Consider the following 23,378-nt stretch of genomic DNA (forward strand, 5'->3'; position numbering starts at 1 on the left):
GGTCTTAGGCTCCCGAGGGCTGAGCTGAAGGCGACGGCGCACTGCCCCCTGCAGTCTGCACGGGGCAGCGTTGGGGTCCGCGGCCTCGATACCCGGGGCCGGCCGCCAGTCGCCGACCGCACTCTCCGTGGCGGGGCCGCCCTCCTCTCGCCTGAACCCCGCCACCCGGCAGACCCCCGTCACTCTCGCGACTGGCTGTCGCCTCCGGCGGGTGGGACCCGGCAGTGCCCCTTGGGGACTGTGGCCGCTCACAGCTCTGAATACGGATCGGGGGAGGTTTGGGGAGGGTTTGAGGGAGCGGGCTTGAAGGACTAGGTTGCAGGGCTTGTGGGGGAGGACTGCACTGGGGGATTTCCAGAGTCGAGACTGGTTTAGAGCGGAGAGGCAGGTGTCTGGAGTACGGACGCCCGGGACAGGGTCTCGGAGTCCGGACCTGGGTTGGGGGTATCCGAGCCGGGATTGGGGGGAGCGGACCCCACGTGCCTGTGACGCGGGGGAGGCCGGTAGGCGGCGGCGGCGACGCGGGGCCGGCCGCCGTGCGGTGCCTGGAGGGCTGCTAGGCAGGCGGCAGGATGCTGCGCGCCGCACTGCCGCTGCTCGGGCTGCCCCTGGCGGGGGCAGGAGCGACCGAAGAGCCCACCCAGGAGCCAGGGTCGCCGGGTGAGCCTCCCCCAGGGTTGGCGCTCTTCCGCTGGCAATGGCACGAGGTGGAGGCGCCCTACTTGGTAGCCCTCTGGATCCTGGTGGCCAGCCTGGCTAAAATCGGTGAGTGCGTGTGTGCGTGCGCCAGGGCCGGCGGCGGGCAGCGGACCCGCCCCCAACCCCTAGTCCCCAGATCCGGGCCGGATTTTTGCAGAGTGCCCCGACTTTAGGTTCCGATTCCGCAAATCCGGGCTCTCACCTTGTCTCTGCGCCTCCTCTTGTGGATCCCCCTCCTCCCCTTCTCGCGTGGGAGCCCTGAGGATTTGCCTTCTCAGAGGGCTGCCCCTGCGCTCTCCAACCCCATCCCTAGCCTACTTTGCCCTCTCTTTCCCCTCTTCTTGCAGTCAGCTCTTTGGTCTGGGCTCCCCTCCACCAATCCCCAGCCCCTGTCAGCAGTCAGGGCATGTGGGACATTGAGGTGATAGTATTCTCTGGCAAACCCCAGCATCCAGGTCCCGAGGAAGCAGCCTTCCCTGGAGGCCACCTCCAAATGTCCATTCTCTTGGGATGCTAAAATGCCACTTTTCCTCTATCCCCCCCATCCCCTAAAGATGTCCCCTTCTTGTGCCCAGCTGTGTCTCCGCCCCCCCCCCGCCCCCCACCTTCCAATTCAAGTCTACCTCTTCCCACTTCAGGGTATGGGAAACTTCCATTTATTGGGCCTTACTTTGTGCTGCCTGCCCTAGAGGCTTTCACACATTCAATCTCCTTCAGTCTGCACAGTACTGAGGGCTGTGCTTCAGACTCCTTTCCTTGAATAGAGCTGCTTTTCCTCGCCTCTGCCCCTTCCTCCCCACTTCTGAGCAGCCAGTGGTCCCTCCTCCCACCAGAGACCCTCCTCCCTCTCCCTGTTGTGCAGCCTGCGCTGTGGGGGTGACTAATTATAGCTGAGCCGTTGCTACTCACTCCCCATCTAAGCTGGCACAGTCTGTACTCCCAGTCTCACCAGTACAGTCTTCACATAGGAATCGCGCCGTCTAGAGTTTGCCCCCTTCTTCCCCCAGGGACACAGTTGGGAGTGGGGGCTGGGCAGGAACAGAGGAGCTCTCCACTCTGCCATGGCAGCCCATTAATAATGGAAAATGGGGCTTGAAATGCCTTCAAGGAGCCTAGTTCTTTCAGAGAACAGGCTTTTGTGAAGGATTTTGGATTGCAGTGCTGGGATTAATGCATGCTCTGGAGATAAGGATGGAATAAGGTCCCTGAAGGAGAGGAGAGGGGGACCAGAGGTAGGGCTGAGTGTGGGGAGAGCTGTGGCTGAGCTCACCTTAGGGCCTGGCAGCAATGAGAGCAAGGTGGGAGGAGCCTCAGATCTAGGAACCAAAATTGGGTCTGCTGAGAAGTCTGCCAGGTGGAGAGTTCCTGTCTTATTTAGGGTTTGCAGCAATGGCTGTAGTTTTCCTCATAAATCATAGTTCTTTTTCTAGCTTGGATGACATCTCCTATGGAGGTTGAAGAGGTTGAAGAAAGCCTTTTTCTCATCAACAAAAAAAAAAAAAAAATTCTTGGGATTAGGGGTGGGGAGAGATAGGTAGAATGTTCAGAAATACCTTCCCCCAGCTTCATTGCTAGGATTTTTTTTTTCCCTTTTATTCACCAAATATTTAGGTAGATCCCACCACAGGCCAGGCACTGTCCTAGGCTCTCTGGGTACAGCTTCCAAAGGGCACTGTCTTAGCATTGCGTCTCATACAGCCTAACACCAAGGTGTTAGGTGTCCCTAACTACCCACGACTCCAAGGATTGTCTGGGGAGAGGAGCTCACCTGGCTCAGGGCCCAATCGAAAGCCCAAAGAGTTTATATGATGAGACAAAGGTAGGAGTGGCAATAGTGCTAGAAAATCATTCCATACCTCCTCTTCTTTCCATGGGTCAGATATGTTATTACTTCCCCCCAGAATCATATTGAATTAACATTTGTTGAGATCCTATTATGTGTCTGACATTCTGCTAGGCACAGTCACACTATATCATTTTTATCCTCACGCTGTGAAGGTTATTTTTCCCCATATTACAGAAGAAATTGAAGCTCAGGAATTTAAATAATTTGCCTGAGATCACGCAATTAGGATAGGATGGAGCCACAAGAAGAACTGGAGGTCTAACTGCTAAGTCTATTGCTTTTAAAACTACTGAGCCCTTAGTGAGCCTACATAATGAAAAAGCACATGGGGCTAGGAGATCTGCTGTACTCCTAGGAGGTATAATATGCATTATGATCTAGGGCAGGACACAATAAGAGAATAAAAGGTAACATTTATAGAGCACTTACTACAAAGCACTAGGCTAACTGCTTTTGAGCAGATCGTCTTACTTAAACCTTGCAACAATCCTATGAGATCAGTACTATCTTTATTCTCATTTTACTGATGAAAAAACTGCAAGTCAAAAAGGGACTGGGACTTCCCTGGCTGTCCAGTGTTAAGACTCTGAGCTCCCAGTGTCAGGGGCCTGGATTCCATCCCTGGTCAGGAAACTAGATTCCCTCATGCTACAACTAGAGATTTTGCATATTGCAACTAACACCCGGCCCAACAATTTTTTTTAAAAAGTGAAGATATTAGCTTCAAAGTCACAGAACTGGTAAACGAAAGAGCTAGGCTTTGAACCCAGGGAGACTGACTCCACAGGCCCTAATTTTTAGAACGATGTTATGCATAAAAATGTACCTCGTATTTGCTGAGGTTCAAATAACGGCAATGGATAAGGGAGAGCAGAAAAAGGTGAGGTCCTTTGAGGATGACAGTAGAGAGGATGGGGTATTTTCAGAAGTGGAAAAAGTAAGCAGAGACCTAGGTTACCATGACAGGAGCACTAAGAAATAGACAACTGTGGCTGCAGTGGAGAGTTTGAAGCTCTGGAGGCTGGAGATTCTAGCAATCCTGAATTTCTTCTTCCTTGGCCCCAGGATTGGGGGTCCTGACCTTGAATAAATGTCTAAGACTGGAAGGCTATAGGCCAGTGCGCATGTGTGTGTGTGTGTGTGTGTGTGTGTGTGTGTGTGTGCTTCATAAGTTGACGATACCTCCCGCCCTATTCTTGTGTTGTAGTGTTTCACTTGTCTCGGAAGGTGACGTCTCTGGTCCCTGAGAGCTGTCTGCTGATTTTGCTGGGACTGGCACTGGGGGGCATTGTCTTGGCTGTGGCCAAGAAAGCGGAGTACCAGCTGGAGCCAGGCACCTTCTTCCTCTTCTTGTTGCCTCCTATTGTGCTAGACTCGGGCTATTTCATGCCCAGCCGGCTGTTCTTTGACAATTTGGGCGCCATCCTCACCTATGCCGTGGTGGGCACACTCTGGAATGCCTTCACAACGGGTGCTGCCCTCTGGGGCCTGCAGCAGGCTGGACTTGTGGGTGAGTGACTCTAAGACGTGGACCAGCCGTGGGGGGCTTTGCCAGACTCCTTGCCCAGCTCCCTTCTCCTCCAGCTCTGAAGATCCTCTGTTGACAAGAGCCATGCCCTGAGACCTCCATCTTAGGTCCCTCCCAACTGGGCAGTGCTCCAGATGGGCCTGCAGCCTTCATTTAGGTCCCTGCCAGATGAGTCTGGGCTTCTGCAGATGACAGCTGAGTAGGGGCCTGGCTCCCAGCTGTGCGTGGGCTGCCAAGGCTGGGAAGCCTGCATTACCACCCTGCTTCTTCCTGCCCTCTGTTACCACACTGCCACTTGCCAGCCTGGCTCCCCTGAGGCACAGCTCAACATCCCTTTGAGGGCTCTGCCCAGGTCACATCAGGGTGGTTTTCTGTTTTTATTATTTTAATATTTTAATATCATGCATCTGCAGAATGCAAGACACTACACTGGGTGTTCTCTCTTTGCTCATCCCACTGGCTCTTCATATCAACCTTGCTGGGGGTATCATTTGTCCCATTTAATGGATGAGGAAATAGAGGCCCTTAAACTCATTTGATATCAGGTCCAAAGTTAGCAGGAGAGGGTTGTTTTACTGAGCTCTTTGCCTTCAGGCTGCCCAGTTCTGCTCCCTTCTTTCTCATTTTCTGGGCCCCAAACCCATCCAACCCTCAAAGTTGATGATTCAGACTTCTTCCCAGGGTCAAGGGGAGGTTTGCAATTTCCACTCAGGTCTCCAACCTGGTTTTTCTATGGGGTCAGTGAACTCTTTGGGGGTAGGAAGGGAGGGGAAGACATCAGTCCATAATCATAGTAATCCTAGTAATAGGTAATAACTACTGAGTGTTTACTATGTATAGGCACTGGTTAAATAAGAAACTTTCTGAGGTAGACACTATTATTATTCTCAGCATGTACAAGTGGAAACTGAGGTTCACAGAGATTGCATGGGATGTTCGAGTCCCACCAATGGTGGGTGCTTTTCATACTGTATTCAGCCCTTGTGGATGGATAGCTCCTCCCCCTCCTGCTGAGAATTGTTGCCTTCCTTAGGCTGAGAACTACGATGTGGGAGACGGCACTCTTTTGTTCTCCTAATAAAGCCAGTCAGCAGCCTATTTCCACCTGATGGTGGTTATTATTGCTGTTGCTAAGTTTTTTCTTGTCAGTGCCATCTTAGCTCTTCAGGTTACACAGAGCTTTTGTAGCCATTTCCCTGGTTGATTTCTGCAACAGTCTTGTCAGGCAGGCATATGAGGAGGTATGGCTTATGAGAAGTCAGGTGGCAGTGACGTTGCCAATGTCATAGAGCGGGTAAGTGGCAAAGACAGTCCTTAGGCTCAAGACCTAAGGTCTCCTGACCTGCAGGCTGACGCACTCTTCACTGTCCCAAATCCTCTCGGGGCATCCTTGTTTCAACAGTCTGGGCCTGTTGCTGGGGCTGCTGTAGCCAATTCAGTATCTCACCGTCTGTTGTCCCTCAAAAGCCCCTAGAGTGCAGGCTGGCTTGCTGGACTTCCTGCTGTTCGGGAGCCTCATCTCAGCAGTGGATCCCGTGGCCGTGCTGGCTGTCTTTGAGGAGGTGCATGTCAACGAGACCCTCTTTATCATCGTCTTTGGCGAGTCCCTGCTCAACGATGCAGTCACCGTGGTGAGAGTGCGCACTGGGCTGCCGTTCCTCGATCCCGTGCTGCCGTGCTTTTGACCAGGCTCAGACCCTTCCCCGGATCCCCTGGGGAAGAAATCCGGTCTCCGCCTTCCCCCGTCATCACTCCTGATGCACCACTTCTCACTCAGGTGCTGTACAAGGTCTGCAACTCTTTTGTGGAGATGGGCTCTGCCAACGTGCGGGCCACTGACTACCTGAAGGGAGTCGGTCAGTATCTCCCCCCTCTCGGCGGGCACTGGAGGCTGCCTCCCTCGGGTTGCTGAGCCCCTCCCCCACTGCGTCTGGACAGAGGATGCTGCTGGGGTGCCTCATTCCTCCCTTCCCTCCTCCACGGAGAAACAGGGCCCTGAGAACCCGAGAAGGAGGGGTTTTCCTGCAATCCTGACCCCTGGGGAGCATGGTGGGCATCCTCCTCCACTCCCCGCCAGGCAGCAGTCTTGGCCCGGGAGGGGTCCTGGCCAGGGGTCGTGCTGACAACCCACTCCTCCCCCAGCCTCCTTGTTTGTGGTCAGTCTGGGCGGGGCAGCCGTGGGCTTAGTCTTTGCCTTCCTCCTGGCCCTGACCACACGCTTCACCAAGCGGGTCCGCATCATCGAGCCGCTGCTGGTCTTCCTCCTCGCCTATGCAGCCTACCTTACCGCTGAAATGGCCTCGCTCTCTGCCATTCTTGCGTGAGTCCTGGGGGTGCCGAGCACACTGGCAGCTGGGAGGGGGTGCTGGAGATGGTTGCCCTTCACACAGACAGAAGCAGGACCTTGAGGAGTCCATAGGTTTGAGTTTGAGTGGGAGCTTCAAATTTCCCAGGGGAGACACTAAACTTCAGGGAACATTACAGGACTCGCCTCTAGAACTGTCCTGGGCCCCCAGAACCCAATTTTTCCCTGCCTAAAGTGCTCTCTGGGGTGTGGGCTGAGCCAAAAGTAGACTTTGAGGCCTGGTGCCATGGCTCTGGTGGCCACAGAACTCCAAAAGGTGCTTCAGGCAGTCTGTGCTAGTCAGATCACATTTTCCCCACCTTCCCCTCCAGAAGGCACTGAGTGGGAAGCCTGGCGATTCCGACCCTTTTATCCCAGGACTACCACTACCTATCCTTGGATGGGCTCCATGCTTCTCTGCGCTTTGGCTCTGAGTCTGACATCCTGTGATGGGCAACACCCTCTCCTGTGCATGCTCAGACCCCAGAGGCTGTGCTTCCTGCAGCCCCTCCTCATTGCTCTGACTCTCCATTCCTCTCTCAGGGTGACCATGTGTGGCCTGGGCTGTAAGAAGTATGTGGAGGCCAACATCTCTCATAAGTCCCGCACAGCTGTCAAGTACACCATGAAGACTCTAGCCAGCTGCGCGGAGACCGTCATCTTCATGCTGCTTGGCATCTCGGCCGTGGACTCTTCCAAGTGGGCCTGGGACTCTGGGCTGGTGCTGGGCACCCTCTTCTTCATCCTGTTCTTCCGAGCCCTCGGTATAGCCGGCACCCTCTGCTTTCCTATCCTCCCTGCCCTTGCCCCCCCACCCCAGCTCATCTCGCACTCTGAGTCCACATCCTTGTCCTCCCTGTGTTGCTCAGCCCTCCCAGTCCTTCAGACCTGAGCCCTGATACCAGGTGCCAGCTGCACCCAGTGCCCTCCACTCCCAACACCCTGCTCCCACTGGCCTCCCTCCTGCTGTAGGCGTAGTCCTGCAGACGTGGGTGCTGAATCAGTTCCGGCTGGTCCCTTTGGACAAGATTGACCAGGTGGTGATGTCCTATGGGGGCCTGCGGGGGGCTGTGGCCTTCGCTCTCGTCATCCTCCTGGACAGGACCAAGGTCCCTGCCAAGGACTACTTTGTAGCCACCACGATTGTGGTGGTCTTCTTCACTGTCATCGTGCAGGTGGGAGCGCCCAGGAGGCTGGATGGGGAGAGGGTCTGGCAGGCCCTTGGGGAGGCCTGGAGCCTATGGGAGAGGGGCTCCTTTTCCTGTTGGGGGCTGCAGGGGCTTGACTTCCCAGACTTTGAGAGCAGTGAGGTGGAGATACAGAAGCTGAAGCCTAACTGTGGGGAGAGAAAGGCAGCAGACAACTGGCCAGGGCAGGGCTCACCGGCTGCCCGTCCATAGGGCCTGACCATCAAGCCACTGGTCAAGTGGCTGAAGGTGAAGAGGAGTGAGCATCACAAACCCACCCTGAACCAGGAGCTGCATGAGCATGTGGGTACCAGAACCCCATCCCCCTACCTGTCCCTCTCTCCCTTCTCCTATTCTGAGCAGAGTCCTGATCTGGTCCCCCTACCCACTCCCCTTCTAGACTTTTGACCACATTCTGGCTGCAGTGGAGGACGTTGTGGGCCACCATGGCTATCACTACTGGAGGGACAGGTGAGGGAGCTGCCCCCAGCCTCCTTCAGCAGCAGCGGCAGCACCCCCTCCCCAACACCCCCAGCCAGGGCAGCATGGGGGACATACCACACTTCTGAGAAGGGACGCAGCCAGGCGCAGGCTGGGTGACCTGTCCCTGAAGCTCCTCAGGCAGTGCTGGTGTCCCTGTACTCTCAGGATGAGATAAGGTTCCCCAGCGAGGCCTGCCCGGCCCTGCCCTGCGTGGTCTGGCACCTCCAGACTCCAGCCGCCTTGTGCTCCGCTGTGACTTTGACTCTCGGCCTGCCAATGAAATAAACCCTGTTTTAGAAACTCAGGACCCACCATGCTCCCCCTGCCCTGGCCACCGGGACCTTTACACATGTTGTTCTTTCTACTAGAACATTCCCTCCCCTCCATCTTGCCTCCTTAACCTCTCTGTTCATCCTTCAGATATTACCACAGGCATCATGTCCTTAAGGAGGCTTCCCTGACTAGGACAAATCCCCATCATACTCTACAATTATCCTTTGTAGTTCCTGTCATGTTGCAATTTTATAGTTACATGTCATAACTTCATCAATGTCAGGCGCTGTCAGTTCCATAAGGGCAGGGACCAGCTTCCAGATTCTCCCTGACCGATGCCCACACCAAGAGATGTGGGCCCCGCGCTGGCGGTGCCCCAGCCCTGTCTGAGGAATGCCAGCACTCAGGACTGGGCCTGGCATCCTCTGTAGGTGGGAGCAGTTTGATAAGAAGTACCTGAGTCAGCTGTTGATGCGGCGCTCAGCTTACCGCATCCGGGACCAGATCTGGGATGTGTATTACAGACTCAACATCCGGGACGCCATCAGCTTCGTGGATCAGGTGGGCCAGCAGACAATGGAGAATGGGCGGGTGGCCAGCAGGGCAAGGCAGGAAGCGGTGACAAGCAGGCAGGCAGGCCCTGAGCAGGGAGTTGGGAATTCCCAGTAGACTCCATGGACTTGTGAAGTGGCAGTTACAGGAACGAGCCAGGCCTGACGCTGACGTTTAGAGTCTGGTGGGTAGTGCAGAAAGGTGGGAGACAGCTGGACTCTGGCATCAGCAGATGTGGTTCAGATTGTTATCATCTCAGGCTTGTGACCTTGGGTAAGTCATTTATCCTCTCTGAGTTTCAGTGTCCTCAACTGTAAGAAAGCGACAGTATGAGTACCTCTGTCACAGAGTTTTGTAGGTGCAGTATAAAAAAGCACCTAGCGCAGTCCCTTGAACATCCAGAGAGCAAAGTGTGTTAACCGGTGTTATTCCTTTTGTTCCCCTCTGTCTGCGCCACCTTCGTCTGATTGCCATCTGACCTCTGACATGGCTCCTGCAGGGAGGCCACGTCCTGTCCTCCACTGGGCTCACTCTGCCCTCTATGCCCAGCCGCAATTCCGTGGCAGAGACTTCTGTCACCAACCTGCTGTAAGTCCTGGAGCCCCCTCCCGCTTCCCCAGGCTCCTCCCTACTGGGCCCTCTCTCTGAATCTCTTCTAAGGAGGATCCGTGAGCACCTCTGCTTCCGCCCGTCCCCCGGGCCACGCCTCCCGGCCCCGCCCCAGCACGCGTGTCCCCGCCGCCCGCAGGAGGGAGAGCGGCAGTGGAGCGTGTCTGGATCTGCAGGTGATCGACACGGTGCGCAGCGGCCGGGACCGGGAGGACGCCGCGATGCACCACCTGCTCTGCGGAGGCCTCTACAAGCCGCGCCGCAGGGTGAGAGCAGGCAGGGCCTCTGAGTCCCGAGGGGGAGCGAGGTCTGGGGAGGCCATGATCCAAGGCTTGAGAGGCAACTGGCCCCAGCTTGTGGAGAGCTGTAGATGCCCAGTTGAAGAGCGTGGGCTTCATCTTGTTGGTTATAACCTTTAGTTTTGGGGTTTTTGTTGTTGTTGTTGTTGTTTTGAGAAAGGTTGGCTTGTTACAAGGATGGTTTAAGGATGTCTTCCCTGGTAGCAGAGAGCAGGTCTAATTGGACGGGGTGAGTTGAGAGGCCGGGAGAGTCAGTTGGGAAGCTGGAGTGAAACACTGCAGATTAGAGCTGGGTGGCTGGAAGGAAGAGGGGCACATAGGACTGTGAAATCGGCCAGGAAGGGGAGAGGAGGTACAGAGGGCTTGATGGGGGTCACAGACAGAGGCAGGAGTGCCAAGGAGGCCTGTGGGAGCAGCTTAACCTGGGGGAGGCAGACATCCAGTTTAGGTAACATGAGTGAGTCCCGTGCAGGTCTGTGAAGCCTCGGGGTTGGAAAGGTCCAACCCATCCAGGCAGGAATCTGTTGCAACCCCGCAAGGGGGCAGCAAGCCATTACCTTGAACCTTTCTGAAATGAGAAGCCAGCTGTGACCATTCTTGGCAGCTTTAACAGTCAAGGCCCTTTCTACAGAGATGGGAATTTTTTCCCTTTAATTTGCTCCCTCTGGGCCTGATTTGACTCTCTGCACCTCTGCAGAGCAAAAGCCTGCAAAGATGTCAGAACAGCTTCCTTCCACACAGAGGCCTTCTTGCATTCAGGCCAGCAGCTTCTGTCCCTGGTGTGTCTTCTTCAGCCGTTAGAAATGAGGCCCCTTAGGAATTCTATGGTGAACTAGTGGTTAGGATTCCAGGCTTTCACTGCCGTGGCCAAAGAGGCCCCAGATGGAAGGTGCTATGCTAGTTGTGGTTGGCCAGGGCCAGGCACAGGGGACCTTTAACCTTTCTAGTTATGGAACTTGCCTTTCTCTTCTCGCAGCCCAGGATCCCTCCAGCTCTGGCTCATCACCCTGAGACCTCACACTGTTCGTACAATCAGGCAACCCACCCCCAATGTCTTCCTCAGTTAATGACTGTGAAACCCTGTCTCATCCAACTTGTGGAGTTTTTGTTTGTTTTTCGGTTTTGGTTACTTTTTCTTATAGAAAATTTCAGTCATTCACAAAACTAGAGAGAATAAAGAAACTCATTTAACCATCACTCAGTTCCAATAATTCCTCCTTACACCCTATCTACACTTTATTATCTTAAAGCAAACTCCAGACATTATATCATCTCTAAATATTTCCACATGTATCTCTAGGTGGCAAGAATTCTTTTTTTTTTCCAAAAAAGCCATAGTACCATTACCACGTACAACAAGTAACAGCGATTCCTTCTCACCTCACCTCAAATATCCACCCAGAGCTCAATACATATCTTTTTCCACCTGGTTTGTTCAAGTCAGGATCCAAATAAAGTCCACACTTTGCATTTTTAGTAAGTATGTCTTTTTATTTTTTAAAAAAAAATTGGTAATAGTTTCTTCTTCCTTTTTTCCCTCCTTTTTATTACTTACTGAAGAAACTGGATAGATCATCTTAGAAAATTCTCCACTTTACAGATTTTGCTGATTGTATTTCAGAGGTGGTATCTAACATGTTATCCTTGGTACCCTGTATTTCTTGGTAGTTTAATCTAGAGGCCTGGTTGTATTCAGCAACATTCGATAGCTGTATTATTGTATTACATTAGGAAGTATTGATACATAATGATTGGCTGGCTGTTGATGTGTGTGTGTGTGTATGTAAGATTGGTCAATGAGTTTGGTCCAACCAGTTCTTGTGTAGTCGACTAAAAAAAAAAACCTGGATTATGATTGTGCTTATCCCTGTTAAATGTCATCTTATTTGATTTAGCCCATCATTCCATCGTTTGGATCCCATGTCGGTCACCAAAAATCTCCTCAGATTCACATCATATAAAATTCTGTTAAGCCTGTTAACTCTGTATTCATCAAAATCAACATAAAAATGAACAGGATAGAGCTGAGGACAGAGCCCTGTGGTCTGCTACTAAAGACTTTCCTCCAGACTGATCTGGATCAAGAATTTTGGGGGTACGGTTACTCAACCAGCTCTAAATACACTTAGTTATGCCAGCACGCAATCCCTAATTCTTCATGTTCTTCACAGAAATATCATTAGAGACAGAAGTGTCTAGTATACAGTTAGAAACATAAGATTATAGTTTAAAAGAGAGAGGAGACAGGCTGGAGATAAAAAGACTTGGAAGCAATCTACAGCAGCGGTTTCCTGGCCTGGCTACATCAGAATCTCCTGGGGAGCTTACTAGAATACATATTCCTGGCTTCACCTCCTGCAGAGTCTGATTCTGTCCAGTGGAATGGGATGAGGAATCTGCTCTTAATAAGCCCCTTGAGGGGGTTGAAATGCAGCTGGTCTGATGGCTGGTGTCTGGGAAGCATAGATTTATCACTGGGCTGGCTGGCACTGAAAGAGTCGATACTTTCACTGGGGAGGGCACTGAGATGGGAGAGGGGGCCAAGGATAATGCTGGGGAATGCACATGGAAGAAAAGGAAGGGGAGCCAGCAGAGGAGGAGAGAGAAGGAGCCTTTGGAGGGGCAGTAGCTGATGCCCCTCATAGCTGTCTCGGAGGCCTGGGGCAAGAGGAGGGCTGGACTTTGCACGGATGTCGCCTAACCAGAGGCCAAGGTACTGATGCCGTGGCAGAAAGCTGCACAGTGGGGCTGCAGTCAGGCAACCCCCCTTGCTCCCACCCCACCTGTTATCTCTGACATTCAAGGAATTAATGGGTAATAGGGGAAGTGTCAGAATGTAAGTGTAAAGGTTTAGCAGCAAAAGCAAGGCAATAGTGTCAATGGAAAGGCATTTTTCAAGGAGGTAAGGGCAGGAACAGGTCTAAAAGCAGAGGCAGGGGGCCAGTGGCCAGAGAAGGATTGAAGATGCAGGAGAGTGGAGGACTGGGAGGGAGGAACTGATGGAGAGAAGGGAACTGATGGAGGCAGGGAGTGGGGAGTGAGGAGCCCTGTGAAGGAGCTGGGCTTCTGCACCCACCCACCCCCACCCAAGGGAGAGAGGGGCACCTCTGCATGAGTTTGTAGAAGAGGGCAGTTGGGAGGACACTTAAATGGGGATTCTTAGATCCAGCTCCGGGAAGCAGAAAATATGAAGGGCAAAGGAAAGAGACCGGCCTGGGGGTGTGCGGCTGGACAAGAATGATTGGGAACACGCAGGTGGTACTTTGGGAAATTACCAGGAGGTAATGAAAAGGCTGCTAAGCAGTCACAGCCAGAGGTGGAGACAGGTTAGGTGAGGGTGTAGTGGGCTTGGTCTTTATGAGGAAGAGTTAGAAAGAGCAGATGATGGGGGTGGTCCTGAGTTGGGCACAGGTATGGTTGGACTGAGAGGGTCCAAGGTGGCAAGAGATAGTCACGGAAGTTCCTGCAGCCTGAGGAGTCACGGTGGCGGCTGCAGAAAGGGCCAAGTAGGGAGAGGGCCAGCTAGACAGAGTCCTGTGTAGTCACAAGGTGGCAAATGGGCCAGGCATGTGGACTAGGCTCAGATAAACTGAGGTGCAAAGAAGGAAATGCCTGCCTTGGTTTCATGGTAGTCCTGAGGACAGGACACAGGATGTCACTTCACATCTGAGAAAACTGGGAGAGGGCAAGAGGGGATAAGGAAAGCCAGATTTGAGGGAGTAGGTTCTGGGATAAAGATCTGAGAATATAGAGTCTGGCTGGGTCTCTATTGTATTTTTAATTTTTTTTTTCATTCTATGGCTATTTCTGGAAAACAGCAGGCTGGCAGGAGCTAGGGTGAACTTGGGGTTGTGACGTGGGGTTCCTGTGGGAGGCAGGACACCCAGCCTCATGGCAGGGTGGGGCTGTCATTGCCAGTACAAAGCCAGCTGCAGCCGCCACTTCATCTCTGAGGATGCGCAGGAACGCCAGGACAAGGAAGTCTTCCAGCAGAACATGAAGCGGCGGCTGGAGTCCTTTAAGTCCACCAAGCACAACATCTGCTTCACCAAGAGCAAGCCACGACCCCGCAAGGCCGGCCGCAAGAAGGCATGTGCTTTCTCTAGGACTCCTGTTTGCAGCTGCAGGCTGATGGCATGCAGTTTTGAGCTCACAGGTTTTGGAATCCAGCCTCAGGGACCTGGGGGCTGTAGCAGCTTGGGTTCCCTTTTGCATCTTCCTGGAGCCCCAGAGAAGAAGGTGAAGCCTTCACGGGGAGAGCAACCTCTTGTGGTCACCTGCCTAAGGCAGCAGGACCACCTACCAGAGGTGGAGTGAGCAGGAAAGAGGCAGATTCCTTGTTGGGGAAGGGGTGCGGGGACTCCATGAATTTCTTATTCAGCCCAGGCTGATGTACTGAGCATCTCTGCTGGGGCCATACAACACTTGCTGGGGGGTGGGGGTGGGGGGTCAAGGGATGGTAGAACCACTGTAATTGACGCAGATTCCCTTCCATGTGGTGTCAGGAAGACCTGTCTTCTTGTTGACCCCACCAGATGACAGGATTGGGGTTTGGAGTCAGGGCAAGAGGCTTAGGACTTTTTTTTTTTTTTTTTTGGTCCTTAGAAGGATGGCGTGGCTAACACTGAAGCTACAAACGGGAAACCTCCTCGAGACCTGGGCTTCCATGACACAGGCAAGCAGGGAGTGGGGTGGTGTTGAGGATGGGACGGGGAAGGGAAGGGCAGGGGCCCACTGACTGGAAGCCTGAAGGACCTTCTCTGCATGGCACTCAATGCCAAGAGCTGGGGCTCTTCCCCTTAAAACTAGATGCACAGGTCTCAGCAGTTACTAGACGTCTGTGACACCTGAGAGCTAACTATAGGCTACAGACCCTGAGGACCTGGAGAATGTGTCATAAATGGAGCCTGGTCTGTGCCTTAAAGGATGGGTGGGCCCTGGGGTCCAGTGTCCCTGCAGTAAAACCAGAGGCCTAGAAGAGCTGCACATTGATGGGCCTTCTAGCCTTCCAGATGTTTATGCTTCCAGTTGATGATGGGATCTGAGGTTGAGAGAAGATGAAGGTGCTGGGAAGTGTGATTCTCTGATGGCTTCCTCTGAGGATCTGTCTTTCCTGTTGCCTCCTGGGACTCTGGAGCCCCATGCCCCTTCCTCTCAAGCTCCCCCACCCCCCTAGGCCAGTGCTGTAACAGCCACAGGACAAAGCAGGTGTCTCTGCCAGCTGTGGGCTCTGCCTAGATGGATAAGGGGTTGGGTTCCGGGTGGTGTGGTACCATGAGGCAGCTGCTGGGCTGGCCAATCCCACTCAGCTCTTGTCCCTGTCCAGCTGCTGTGATCTTAACCGTGGAGTCTGAGGAGGAGGAGGACAGCGACAGTTCGGAGACAGAGAAGGAGGATGACGAAGGGATCATCTTTGTGGCTCGGGCCACCAGTGAGGTTCTCCAAGAGGGCAAGGTCTCAGGTAATGGCTTCCTCCTGCCTGCCTCCCTCTGGAGCAAACTGGAGCTACGCAGTTGGCTTCCTCCCCCTTTGCTGATGGCCTTTACTCCAGACAGTCCCTCTGCCTATCTGCTCATTCATTCATCAACCAGCATTTACTCAGCATTTCTTTTATGTCAGACATCTGACATCTATGATCTGATTCAATCCTTACAACAATCAAGATGGCGAAACTGAGCTCAAAGGAACTTGGGACTTGTCTAGAAATCAGCAGAACCAGAATTTGAACCTGACCCATCTGATTCCAAAGCTCACAGCCATTTCACTTGCCTCCCTTTACACTCTGGCGAGAAACGCAAGGTGACAAGCAGACCTAACACCAGGTTCTGCTGTGACCCGTGCTCAGCACACCAGCACTCAGGTACAGCCCCCAGTAAGGGTGGCAGCTGGACCTCAGAGAGGAGCCTGCATTCATCAAAACAGCATTACTGTAGATAAAAACCAACATATATGTGCTTCCATATGTGGAGACCTAATGAACTCAGAATGCTAATTACCACTGCCTGTTGGCTCAAGAATTCTCGGGTGTCTTTTAAAAAACATCCTATTATAGAAAATTTCAAAATATACAGTAGACAGAATAGTAGAATAAACTCCCATCTCTCTACCATCCATCTTAAATAATTACCTACTCCTAACTGATCTTATTTCACTTACACCTTCACTATGCCCCTCTCTCCACTGGATTCTTTTGAAGCAAATTGCAAATATCATACCACTTTATTGCTAAATACTTCAGCAAGTATCTCTAAAAGATAAGGATCCTTCTTAAAAATATAACCATAATACCATTATCATATCCAAAATCTTTGTTATCAGATATCCAGTCTGTGTTCAAATTTCCCTGATTGTCTTCATTTATTTTTATAGTAGGTTGTTCAAATAAAAATCCAGACAAAGACCCACACATGAAATTTGGTGGATAAGTCTCTTTTAACGTATAACACTGATTCTTAAGGAGGTAGTAGTAGTGATTTTGTCCCCTAGGGCAGCGGTCCCCAACCTTTTTGGTACCAGGGACTGATTTCATGGAAGACATTTTGTCCACGGACTGGGGATGGGTGGGGATGATTCAAGTGTATTACATTTATTGTGCACTTTGTTTCTGATCTAGTGCTGCTGTTGATCTGACAGGAGGTAGCCGTCCACAGCTTGGAGGGTGGGGACCCCTGCCCTAGGGTACTGTCTGGAGACATCTTGTGTTGTCACAGTGGGAGGGGTACCTCTGCGATGTGTGGGTAGAGGCCAGGGATGTTGTTAAACACCCTACAATGCACAGGACAGCTCCCTACAGCGAAGTCTCTGCTCCTACCTGGGACAGTGTCAAGTTTGAAAAACCCTGATTTATAGGTCCCCCCACCATACTTTCTTTCCTTGCACTGTGTTTATTGAAATAACTTGGTTATTTGTCCCCCAGTCTTTCCTTGTCTGGATTTTGCTGATTGCATCCCCTAAGCATCATTTAATATGTCTGTTTCACTGACCTTTACATTTCCTTCAAATCAGTAATTAAATCTAGATCAGACTTGATAAGCATACTCCATAGGTGGTGATGTTACACCTCCCACTGCGTCTCACCAGGGAGCATGTACCATCTGGCTGGCTGTCTTTTTGTAGGTTAATATTGACTATTGGCTTCGGTTGTTGTTAGCCTGACCCACCCATTATCAAACTCCCTGTCAGTTTTTCATCAGGTGGTCTTGCAGTCACTGGTGATCACTGCCACATCCAACAGTTCATTCCGGGTTGCGCAATGCTGATATTCTGTCTATTTTTTGTTTGCATTGATTAGCAGGAATTCTTGTATTTATTTATTTTTTATTTTTTTTTTGAATTCTTGTATTTAAAAAAAAGCCTTCTTTCATCAATTATTTAGTCAGTCTGAGGTACAGTTCATATAGGGAAGAATGGATAAATGCTTGAATTTTTCCTTTCACTTACCGGTTTTCAGACCAATAGTTACCTAGCATCCTCTAAAGGTGAACACTGAAGTTTTTTTGTTGTTAAAATTTCATACAGCATTCCAGGGAGGTAGTTTCACTCTCAGTTACAGCATCAATACATTTCATAACGTGGAGCACTTGAAGTCAAGTTCACAGGACTGCTCAGGACTTTATCAGTGAGCAGACACTGACTGAGCACCTATTATATGCAAGGCACTGAGCTTGACTTTGGAGAACAAGGGGTGGTGGGTGGCCAGAGGGCTGCTCCTTCTCTGTTTTCCTCTTTCAGAGCCTCAGCCTTTCTGTAATGCCGTGGCTGAGCCTTCCATTAAGGCTGCCAGCACTTCTGGGATTCTCGGCTCACATCCCCTGTGCTCTGGCATCCCCTCTGCGGCTCATCTTTAGCCTGTTTAGGTTCGTGTGAGCTCACTCTCCTGGACTCTGTCCCACCAAAGGGCTGTGGTGGGAACTCAGGCAAGGAGAGCAGTGGCCAAGCCTCGAAATCTTCCTCACCCTGGGCCGGGGGCCTAGCAGGATGTGGTTTAAGCCTGGCATTGCAAGTTGGTTGAGGGCTGATCATAGATGGGTTTTTTCCTGCCTTGCTCTCGCTTTGGCTTGTTCTAGTTGTTTTCATTTGTTCAGTAGGTATTTGTTGAGCAACTGCTACATGCTCAGTCCTGTGCTAGGTGCTGGGGATACAGTGGGGAGCAAACCCAGCTGTGGCGCTTCCCCTGGGCCAGGCGTGCATCCAATAACTGCACAACTGGATGCTGTGTGGCAACTGCAGAATGAACTTCTGTGCTCACACTTAAGAAAGCATCACTGGCTTGGCGATGAGTGCCTGTCTGCTTTGTCCCCAGGGAGCCTTGAGGTGTGCCCCAGCCCACGCATCATCCCCCCGTCCCCAACCTGTGCGGAGAAGGAGCTGCCTTGGAAGAGTGGGCAGGGGGACCTGGCTGTCTACGTGTCCTCAGAAACCACCAAGATTGTGCCCGTGGACATGCAGACAGGCTGGAACCAGAGCATCTCGTCCCTGGAGAGCTTGGCATCCCCGCCGTGTACTCAGGCCCCAACAATGACACGCCTGCCTCCCCGCCCACGGGCCCCGGAAGAGCCCCAGGCCCCTCTCAAGCTGCCCCTCTCCTCTGATCCACACTCTTGCTTTGCCTTCCCCCCGAGCCTGGCCAAGGCGGGCCGTTCTCGCAGTGAGAGCAGCGCTGACATCCCCCGGCAGCAGGAGCTGCAGCCCCTCATGGGACACGAGGACCACACCCATCTCAGCCCAGGCACCGCCAACTCCCACTGGTGCATCCACTTCAACAAAGGCGGCCGGCTGTAGCCCAGAGACTCGGGGAGGAGCAGGGGGCCGGAGCCCCCCTGGAAGTCTTCCCTGCACAACGGGCGGAGGAGCCCACTCAACCGGACATGGGGTTAGAGGAGCCTGGACTGAAGTAGCAGCTGGGCTCCCTTGGGGCAGGTCAGAAGGGTCTCGTGGGCTGGTCCTCACAGGAACCCTTTTCACCACCCTCCTTGTTCCGAAACTCCTGCCACTTTCCCTTTCAAAAAGGCCCTAACTCTGGTTCAAGACCCAGTCCAGACGTTTTTAGAGGCAAGGCCCAGAGACAAGGGGAGCTGATGCTCCTTCCCCAGCGGGTCCTCCTGGGGAGCAGTTCCTGTCCCCCAAGCAAGGGCATCTCTCCTCAGCTGACACTGGGCTGTCCTGCACTCCACCCTGCCCCAACGTCAGCTCAGGAACCTGGCAGGGAGGCTCCATGAGGGGCTGGTTCTCAGAGGGACTGGGCTGGGAGGTGCAGCAGGCTTTGCTGCCCTGTCGGCACAGCTACCCACAGTCAGTTGATTTGGAGCAGTGGGAATCTGTCTCCACTCCTTGCTTTATCTTCCTTTGCTGCCAGTCTCTGGGGCAATAGTTCCTCCAATTCCAGGCCACAGGGTTGGGTCAGGCTTCAGGTCACGGCTGCTTCTTAGCTGGCGTCACTCTGGGGCTCTGCTGCTTTGCATCCAGGTTTGGACCTTTCAGATCCTTGGGTCTGAGATTTGTGAGGAGAGGAGATGGTGGCCTCTGGCCTCCCACACTGTCTCCTCATTATTCCCTGAACAGGAAAGGGGACAGGTATCTCAGGATCACTGCTCCAGTGCTCTGGGGCTGAGAGGCCTGACTACAATGGAAAGGGGGCTGACTGGGTGGCAGGTGACTTTCCTGGGGTTAGCACCTGCCCTGAATTTTGTACCTTGAACCTAAGATACATTAAACATCTCTCAGATGGATGTGTGTCCTGTGCCCATGTGTCTGGGGGTTTTGAGGTGTGAGAAGCGGGCAAGAGGGCATGTGGTGAGGGAGATGGAAACTTTCAACTCTGTGCCCCAGGGCTTCCCGGATGCAGAATGCGGGGGGGTGGGGGGGCGGTCCGGGGAAGGACTGTTAGGCCCTATGGCCCTCCCTCCCTCTGCTCCCATTCTTTCCTACTACGTCACCTTACAGGAAGCCTGCAGCAAGTCCAGGGGATTGTTGTCTGGGCACGGGGTCACAGAACTGGGTGTCCACAAAATGGGAATGACTTGCAGGAAGAGAGACCCCAGAGGTCAGGTGCCAAGGTGCCCAAAGATGCAGCCAACACACTGGCACCAGATAAACGTTCCTCAAATGCCTGGAGGGAGGGGCAGGACAGATGAAAAGATGTGTTCTGCACATGGCAGTGGCAGGACAATCTCAAGGGAGCTGGTCACCCTGAGTGTTGCTGACACACATTGGAGAGTGTGGGGTCCAGAAACATCTAGGGCTTGAAATCCCTGATGACAGCAGATCCTGTTTCCACTGAGCTTATCTATCAATACCTCACACACACACACACACACACACACACCCACACACACCCCATAAAATTCACCCATTTAAAATGTACAGCTTGGTGGTTTTCTAACATATTCACAGAGTTGTGCAACCCTCCCCACAAGCTAAGTTTGGAACAGTTTCATCGTCTCCCAGAGAAACTGTACTGTCGGCAGTCACTCCTCACCCTCAGCCGAGCCCTAGGTAATCACCGATCTGTCGTTCGTCTTTACATATCTGAAACCCTGAACACACTGCAAAGCTCACACATTTAGTCAACCATTTTTTCTGACTTAGGCCTGGGGAATGTGTGGAGAGAAGGAAGAGTGACTTTCAGGCTTTGCCCTCACACGGCTTACAGTCGGCTGTGATAAGGCCGAGCAGCTGGTCCCAGCCCTCCCTTGCTGGGTACGTTACCTTAGGTATGTTACATCCTCTCTCCGAGTTCCAGTGTCTACATCTCTAAAATGGGATGCTTATTTCATACCGTTGCTGTCTGGATTAGATGATGAAATGAGAAGAACCAGGTACACAGCCTGGACTGTGGAAAAGGATTATAAATGTTAGTCATTGTTGGTGTTACGTTACAAGCCCAAGAGCATAGAAAGTTCTGTGAGGCCTGGAGGAGATCTAGCGGGGGGAGCTTTGAGAGGCGTCTGAGTGTGTGTGTGTGTGTGTGTGAGAGACGGGGCTCAGACAGCATGGGTGAGGCTATGTGGGTGCATTCCAGGTAGGAAGAGCAGCATGAATAAAAGACATCTGGAGCACACACAGTGAGAAGCAAGGAGCAGTGGGGGACATGCTGGGGAGAGGCCAGCCAAGGACACAAAGGCTTGGGTGGGGTGACCCTGCCGAGTTTCGGAGGTGGCAGCCTGGGAGAACTGTGACCGAGGGAGTGTGGGCAGTGGCATGCACTAGTGAGCATGAATGTAGCTGGTGCTGGGGGAGGATGGGTGAAAGCCCACGTGGAGGAAGGCTTGGTAGGAGGAAAGGCTAGAGATGGAAGACCTGCTAGGAGGCCCAGGGATGTGAAGGTGCTTGTGTTGGAGACGGCTGGCAGCCATTCTTAGACCCTGGTGTCAGAACCACTGGGAGCTTGTCAAACACAGATTCCTGGGCCTACCCCAAGGTTCTGACTCAGCAGGTCTATGGGAGCCCAGAAATCTGTAATCTGAACCGGCTCTCCAAAAGGAGATGGCCCAGGGACCACATCCTTCAAAAATTACTAGATTAGGAAGGTTCAGAAACAAAATCCACAACTGATGGTGTAGGAGAGGGGTGCAGTGGGGCTCCTGGGCCTAGAGCTGGGTAACTAAGAATGGGGGGACTTCCAAGAAAACGGTTGGTCAGAGATGAGCAGACTGGGGGTAAGAAACCCAGGGGAGGCAGGCATCTGGGATGCAGAAGAGCAAACAAGTCATCATCTAACCAGGCAGGAAGGTGGAAACGACCTCCAGTGCCTTGAAGGAGGAAGGATTTTGACCTGGAGGGATGGGCATGAGCATTCCAGGTGTGTGTGAACGTGTGTATACTCAGTCACTCAGTCATGTCTGACTCTTTGTGACCCCATGGACTGTAGCCCGCCAGGCTCCTCTGTCCATAGGATTTCCCAGGCAAGAATACTGGAGTGGGTTGCCATTTCCTCCTCCAAGGGATCTTCCTGACCCAAGGATCGAACCCATGTCTCCTGTGTCTCCTGCATTGACACGCAGATCCTTTACCACTGTGCCACCTGGGCATTCCAGGAACAGGGAAACATTTTGCGACAAAACTTGTGATCAGGTGAATTTTCCAGGCCTATGTAAGAGCTAGACAGGAAGGCTGTGATTATGTCTCTGGATGGCTTTGAATGCCACACTAAGGAGTATAGAGTTTATTTAGGCTAGAGGTGAGATAGGTCTGGAAGGTGTAGGGTATTTGTCACCCTCGCTGTCTAGGGCAGTACTGAAGAGGGGAAGGTTTGGGGTGGAATGAAGGCAATGAATGTGGTTCTCTTATCACTAGGCCCACAGAAGTACAGAGCTTCCGCTCCATTTTTGATTGGCTCATGTTGGTAAGAAATGCGAAGTTGGCTGGTAAAGGGGCAGGGGAGGGAGGCCCATCCCCATTTCATGATCTCAGTGGAAAAGGCTTCTGTGAGGACATTCTGCTGCCAGGAGAGCCACAGAGCTGGGCCCCATGAGTCACTGCTCAGTCCTGCAAACTCAGCCCACAGAGCCTGCTGTGGTCAGCGGCTCAGGTTGGCTCCAGGCCCAGCCCCCAGTGTTCCCCACTAGGCCCAGTTTGTCCCCATTTCTATCTGTCTCTCTGCCCTCCTGGGGCTGTGCATCTTGCCACCCTCTGCCTCATCTGTGGCCCTCTCCGACTGAGCCTCTGAATCTGCTTCCATTTGTGACTCTGGTTTACATCTGGCTCATAAATGGAGAGCCTCAGGAGGGCAGGGCTGGTGTGACCAGTCTCAGGCACCCCTCAATATTTATTCCAGGCCCTGTGCTAGATACAAGAAATACAGAAGTGGGCAATACATGGTCTCTGTCTTCACAAAGCTTACAATGCACATTCTGTGCAGAGTGACTAAACCAAGGCCTGGCCCTGCCCCTGAATCTATCTGCCTGTGCCCAGGGGTGCTGGGGTCAGCTATGGCCTGTGGCTTGAGGCCTCTTGCCTTTGGCTCTGGAGGGATACATGTGCCAGCCAGCAGGTCTAACCAGCTCTTAGGGCTCACAGGGAGCCTGGCTGGCGGGTGGGGGTGGGCAGACAGTGGGCAGCAGAAGGAGAGGGAGGGAGCTGGAGGCAGTGACTCAGTGGGGCGGCTCTAAGACAGCTGGGGAGGGTGCCAAGGCTGGTCCTGATGCTCGCTGAAGCTAGAGGAGGGTGGGATGAGAAGGCCTGCCGGGGGTTGGGGATGGAGCAGGACAACCCCAAGCCTCCTCACTCGCAGCCACATCCCCTGAAGAAGGAGGCTCCTGAGAGGCTGACTTGGTGCTGATGTGGCAGCTGCAACGGTGGGGAGGGGAGGATTGCTGGTGCTCCTTCTGATGCCCTGATTCCCTCCTCTGGCAGCTTCTTGAAGGAGGTGACTACCCTATAGCCAGGGAAGCCACTGTAGCCACTGCCCTCTCTCTACAAGGAACCCAGGGCCTGAATAAGGTTAAGGGGCACAGTGTCTTCTTCTGGCCACATAGCCTACCTTCTTATAATCTTCCCACAAGTTTGGGGAAGTGTCAGGCCAGACCCACATGTCCCCAAAGGGATTTCACACCTCAGA

The 23,378-nt window shown here is 52.8% G+C and overlaps 1 protein-coding gene across 1 annotated transcript; it reads left to right on the forward strand.

Annotated features, from left to right (window-relative positions):
- The first annotated feature begins 551 nt into the window (after window positions 1-551).
- On the forward strand, window positions 552-19,509 carry SLC9A5 (solute carrier family 9 member A5). The gene is made up of 16 exons (XM_061138702.1): window positions 552-765; window positions 3,753-4,055; window positions 5,541-5,704; window positions 5,851-5,929; window positions 6,216-6,393; window positions 6,961-7,181; window positions 7,390-7,592; window positions 7,818-7,907; window positions 8,005-8,075; window positions 8,792-8,921; window positions 9,412-9,500; window positions 9,661-9,787; window positions 13,739-13,909; window positions 14,426-14,495; window positions 15,147-15,281; window positions 18,123-19,509. The coding sequence occupies exons 1-16, from the start codon at window positions 573-575 to the stop codon at window positions 18,599-18,601; spliced, it is 2,703 nt and encodes a 900-aa protein (XP_060994685.1). The 5' UTR covers window positions 552-572; the 3' UTR covers window positions 18,602-19,509.
- Window positions 19,510-23,378: the final 3,869 nt, after the last annotated feature.

This window comes from Dama dama, chromosome 4, assembly GCF_033118175.1.
Source record: "Dama dama isolate Ldn47 chromosome 4, ASM3311817v1, whole genome shotgun sequence".
Lineage (NCBI taxonomy): Eukaryota > Metazoa > Chordata > Mammalia > Artiodactyla > Cervidae > Dama > Dama dama.